Here is a 6,000-nt window from a genome sequence, read left to right on the forward strand (position 1 = left end):
CTATTTCAGCATCTATTGTCCACACAGGAACTACCTACACAGGAGATCCCAACAGACTGCAGAAAATGACACGTGCACTCACTTACAGTCCCCCTGACATTGTGATTCCTTCAGCACACAGGTAAGCAACAACCTAGGAATACTCCTCATAACTGAGACAGTTCCCTGAAAGAATTGCAAATACCACCATTCTCCCTACATGGCTGTGGACCACCATCAAACAAGGTTAATGTTTGTGCTTATGAGATCTAAGACGTAACACAAGTGTGTTGCAAAACCGAGAAGCAGGTCCTGTCCCCAGCACACCCTGTTTGTTGCTGACTCCACGAAGCTCTGGGAGAGGAAAACACGCTGTCACTGTCACTGCGGTGCTGACTGTCTGCCTCCTGGAGACTGGCCTGGCAAGATTGCCTTAAGATAACAAAAACATGCAACACAGGACACAAATACTTCCAGGTGTCCGTGTGTCACTACAACAGTCCTACCCAGCACAGAAGCTGTCCCCACACCCTGCGCCAGCAGCCGTTACAGCTCTCCTGTGCTAAAGGCACTGCCCGCTGCCCGCCTGGTTCCCCTTCACCCCTGGCCTACCATGAGTGTATTTCTCATCGGCTAGAACACCCCCGAGCACTGGGGCAGACTCGGGCAGCAGCAGACGGCATTTCCGTCCCAGAGGAGCGGAGGGAATGGGAACAGCAACAGCGCAGCTGCTGCCGCTGCCCAGAGCTGCAGCTGGTCCCTCGCATTCACCGCAGCACTGAGGAAGAAAAGCAGGATGCTTTTTCTTAACATAGGCTGAGATGGCAACACATATTAGTGTCTTTCACTGGAAGAAGCTGCAGCAGGCAATGAATACTCTCTGAAGGAAGCGATCAAGGTAAGTTAACTCAGTGCTCAGAAGTACCTGTAAATTTTGATTGCTCCTTAGAGCAAAGCCATGCCTGGCAAGCCACTGCAACCCCGGCAATGTATAAACAGCAAAATTCAAGTGCAAAACACACAAGTTCAACTTTATTTAACACTCATCCCAAGCTGGTTTACGGGACAGTTGACTCTCTTCCTCACATCAGAAAAACACCCATATCTCCCTGGCCAGCGGTAGGACAGGTCAGCATACTTCCAACACAGCAGCACTGCCTGGACACCGCTCTCCCTGTCCTGCTCTCCAGAATACATGGTGTTCCCAGCTGTACTCAGTGGTACTACATTTGTTAACTACATTTCAGATCAACTAATCCTTTTTTTCTGGAAGAGAATGTTAACTACAGCATTCTCTACAATGAACTTCAGTACTGCCTCCAGACCTCCCCCGTTACACATAAATAAAACACAGGTAATGGGATTCAATCATCTTTTGAAAACAGTACTGACAACTCCTACTGCACTTCTGCTTTTTGTGATGCCAGCCTGAAAGATGACAGTCCTTCAACGTCTCTCCACTGCACAAAGTCTCTGTCATACAAAGAGACCAAAACATGTTGCCACATTCCCCTAGAAAACAGTAAGCTCACTACAGCCCCGAAAGCCCTCTGACTGATCCCCGCAAAGCCGTAACAAACCCCACACAGAGCAGGAGGCAGAAGAGTGATGGTGACCCATCCTTACTTTTGCAGTGTGATTGTTCACACCTGAACTAAGCTACCACTGCTGAGCAAATCTGGGGCCAATCATACAAGTCAGCTCTGCAGGAAAAATTGGGAAAAAGCAAAATTAAGTAATGAAGTTTAATCCTTGACAGAAGTTCCCAGAGACAGAAGTGATTTCTAACTACGCAAAAGTGAAGATGATCACAGACGATGCACAAAACCCAACGTCTGCAGGCAGCCGTTCTGCAGTACATCCTTCCCCGTGCAGTTCTCAAGGTCCCATTTTCCAGCTGTAATGAGGCTAGTGGGACAAAAATCAGACATCCATGCTCAGGGAAAAATGCACTTCAGCTAAAGGCTCTGCCCCCCTGCAGCTCCGAGCACCCCCAGGTCCGGAGCAGCCCCTGCCCATGCCCGTGCTCCCCAGGGCATCAGGAGAGCGTACGCTGCATCCCGCCTTCCCAGCCCCTCCCGTACATTGCTGCGCATCAGCTCTAGTGACGGGATGGAATTGGGGGGAGACAGAAGGGCTCTCACCCAAAGCATATTTCTCACTGGGATATGCAGTATTGGGTGTGCTATAAGCCACATGACATATCAAAAGAGCCCCCAGCACACAGAAACAGTAAATGGAATTATTTCTGCTTTCTCCAAGCATGTCCATGCCAGAAAAGAACTACTGGCTTTCAGTGCCTGTATCACCCAGGAAGCTGGGCTGAGTATCTGAAGGGAAGGAGGCATTACACTCCTTTAAAGTGTGTAGGCACCCCAAGACATCAACATCTGCTTTGATGGATTTTTGAGATTATGGCAGTGAGCTAAGCACCGGCTTCTTGTTGATTTCAAACAAGATGCACTTAGGCTTTAAAAAAACAACCAAACAAAACCTACAAACAAAGCAGAAACACACAAACCCAAAAAGGACCGAAATACACATTGAGAACAGAAAGACGGAATTTTTGTGAGTGTTCAGATTACACACAAACAAGGAGCTCCCACCAATTTTTCTTAAAATAGACAAGGAAATGAAACCAATTTTTCAGTCCAATAAGGGAAATCATAAACCTGTACCGCAACTTTAAGCTACACAAATCCAGTTTATGAAAGCTGCAATAATTTTATGCCTGTGCCTAATAAAGCTTATGTTCTCAGCATTAGGGGCAAAGCAAGCCATAAACTGTTGTACACCAAATATCCTATTCCGTGTGCAGGTAAACAAAATACATATGAAACCACTGGGCAGTAAACAAACCAGGAATACCATCTGTAAAAAGAGATGCTCAGTGAAGTGCTTCCCGTTTTACAGAAAAGGCTTGCCACATATCACAGACTGTACTGCACATTCTGCAGCACTTGATTCACATAAAACCCTCTGCTTTATGTTCTGTATAAATATCCCATTTACCTTAAAGAAACTTCCTCTTTTGTCCAGACAATGGGCTTTCATTGTCAAAGACGACATCTTCCCCAGGAAGGCTCCACTGTATGCCTCGAACTCCTAAAAGCAGAGACATTTTTTTAACGGTTAGTCCAGTCTGTAGGAAATTCCTTTCTAAGCCACAGAAACAGTCACAACAAGCCTCCTGCCAAAACTCTTTCTGTCAACGACACGGTGCCATTTATTTCCTACCAGAGTCCTCACATATCTCTTTAGTCTATTATTTTTCCATAAATTGCTTTAAAAAAACAGTGCTTCTTGGAGTTCCATGTTTCTCCCTTCTCTTCACAGCTGATCCTGAAGCCGTGAGTAGATCTTAATGTGCTCATTAAAAAAGAATGCTAAAACATAACAATTGCTTTGTTTGTTTGCTTGACCTCAGCCTGAAGTACAAATAGAACAAATGTTAGATGTCACCACAATCTGCTCTCAAATATTACAGTATTAATGGGGCTGACCAGGACGGGAAAAAAAAAAATTAAAATATCACCCATAAGGGAGAAAACACATTCTCACAAATTAAAAACAAAGTAAACCAAACCCCACAAAAACAAACAATCCCCAAACACCCCCCAAAAAATCCTGCTTGAAGTTCCTAAAATGCAATTAAGCCTTCTGGGAGTCACATCCACGTGAGGAACTGAAGATGCAGAAGCTGCAATTTCCACTATGAGGTAAACTGAACGAACGGTTTAACACCCAGAAGAACATGATAACACATAACTAGAACATACGCACACAACGAGAAATACCGTGGAGGTGATCCCCAGCGGGCTAGCAGAGCTCCTCTAAAGCCTCCACCAGCTCACGCTGGTCATCTGTGAACAAACCTCTGAACGGAACAGGAGCCAAGCTCCACGGCTAAAAAGTGCTTCTCGGATTTTTAACAGTGAGATTACAATTGTGTTTAGACAGCCGAACTCTTCCTCGCCCACACGTTTACACATGTAGCAGGCAGTTATGTTGGAAGCTCCAGCTACCTAAACAGCAAACACTGCAGGTGCAGAACATCCTGGACTGAGGCAGGGGCACAGCTCTTGATTTGGCACAAGCAGAAATGAAAATGTAAGTGTCAGGGAGCAGCAGTGAACAACACACAAACAGCTGCAGATGGAGTTTGAGCAAAACAAAGCAGCTAGGACAGAGGATGCTGAGAGAAAAAAACAAATTTGGCACACACCCCCACACACACACACACATACACCCCCCCACGCTCCCGCGTCCCTCCAACGCCTTCTGAGAGGCCTCCAGCGAGGGCAAATGGGATGAAGGAGGAGCTGACAAGAAAAAGGCTTCAATGGAAAGCCCCGGCCAGCACATGCCCTGGAAAAGGGTGAGAGGTAGAAGCAGGAGAAAATAAATATTTTCTCTTGGTTTTACCATATAGCAGTAAGCTTTAAACCATTCACCCTGTTTCCAAAGGTCATACCACAGGAGCACTAGCAAAGGTTACATTTTTCCACTGAGATTCTGGTTAAAAAACAGCCATGCCAGGAAGATCGGGAACCAGCCTGTTTTCCAGGCACAGCTTCAGACTTTAAAGGTTGAAAGAAAAATCCTGAATTCTGCATTCTTGTGAAAGCCAAACTCCAGGGGATGACCAAGAAGAGACAAAAAACAACACTGGAAAAAAAAAATAATTTTTTAAAATCCATTTTTCTTTGTAAATCAGCATATTTAGAGGAATAGATTCCTGATGAGGCTCTAAAGCATTGTGATCCATGTGGCTTTACTTAAAGTCTGCCTAAATAACTTGACTGCACCAATCCTACAGGAGGCTGAAGCCCAGTGAAGCGGGCAGGTTTGCGGGTGCTGTGAAATCCGTTAAGCATCTGCCACGTGCACAAGGGTACAGCACAGTTGTTTCACCCTGAGGAGCATCAGACACTTTAAAAACTTTTGGTATTTGATATCGGCTATTCTAAACAATCTAAAGGTTGCCGTATAACAAGAGGTTTTTAATTTCAAAATAAAAATGTTTTCTTTCAATGAATTCTGAAAAGGTAATTTGAACCTGTAAGGCTTAAGGTGGAGGGAGACTCAAGAAACCCAAAAAGGAATTAGAATAAAAATTCAATTTTCCAAGTTGATGCTATCCTCTTAATGACAACACCAAATTCAATTCCACAGGAAAAAAAGCAGAGGTTTTAAATGAGGGGCTTATGAGCAAGACCATGCAGTTGTATGTGCATCTCTAGTCTCAGTCATTAATCATTCCCTTTGCAAACAACGACCCCTTCACAGGAAATCGAATGGTTTTAAATTTTTTTAAATTTAACCACAAGGACGTCCGCATGCAACACTATTACCAAAATAAGACCATGCCAAAATTTTTGCATCTATCTTATTTCAAAACAGAAAGAAGTTTACAAGTGTCCAGGCTCTAACACACAGAGGAATGCAAACACACAAACACAGTTTGCCCTTCAAAGAGTGGGACGACTAGATCAGAGGAAAGCCTCAAACAAGACCTTTTTTATTCTGCTGGTAAGAGGTCTGAAGCTCTGAACTCTTCCGTAGCTGCTATGATGTTACTGTTTATGTGATGTTGTTGCTGTCGATATGGCCACAACTCCCAGCCCCAGCTGAGCCCGCAGCCGTCGGATCACCCACGCCAGCCCTGGGGTTACAGCGCCATTCCACACTGCCTGAGGGTAACCCAACTACTGCTCATGTTTGAGGGGTGTTTAGTATTTCTGATTAAAATCAGCATGGTGGAAAACACTGCTGTTGGGGGTTTTGCCTTTTTTTTTGTGCATATGCTTTTTTCAGGCCACCCAATAACCAAACAACCATCACCTCCTGCGGGTACAATGGATGCCCAGGGTGGGTGCAACACCCCAGGGGCTGGGGATGAGGCCTGTCTCCCACCTCGCCGCCCAGAGGTACCTCCACACGGCGCACAGAAACAAACCTGCTGTCAGGAGGTTTCATTCCTCTAGACAGCTGCCCACATCTGATGCTTATTCAGACCAA

General features: G+C 45.3%; 1 protein-coding gene across 1 annotated transcript in view; it reads right to left on the reverse strand.

The window, feature by feature from the left end:
• Nucleotides 1–3,063, reverse strand: part of RIN2 (Ras and Rab interactor 2) — a 42,082-nt gene extending 39,019 nt beyond the window's left edge. Inside the window, exon 1 of the mRNA XM_010079723.1 lies at nucleotides 2,992–3,063. Coding sequence (XP_010078025.1) covers nucleotides 2,992–3,048 — 57 coding nt within the window. The 5' untranslated portion in view covers nucleotides 3,049–3,063. The remainder of the gene's footprint in view (nucleotides 1–2,991) is intronic.
• Nucleotides 3,064–6,000: the final 2,937 nt, after the last annotated feature.

Source organism: Pterocles gutturalis, unplaced genomic scaffold (assembly GCF_000699245.1).
Source record: "Pterocles gutturalis isolate BGI_N339 unplaced genomic scaffold, ASM69924v1 scaffold19774, whole genome shotgun sequence".
Lineage (NCBI taxonomy): Eukaryota > Metazoa > Chordata > Aves > Pterocliformes > Pteroclidae > Pterocles > Pterocles gutturalis.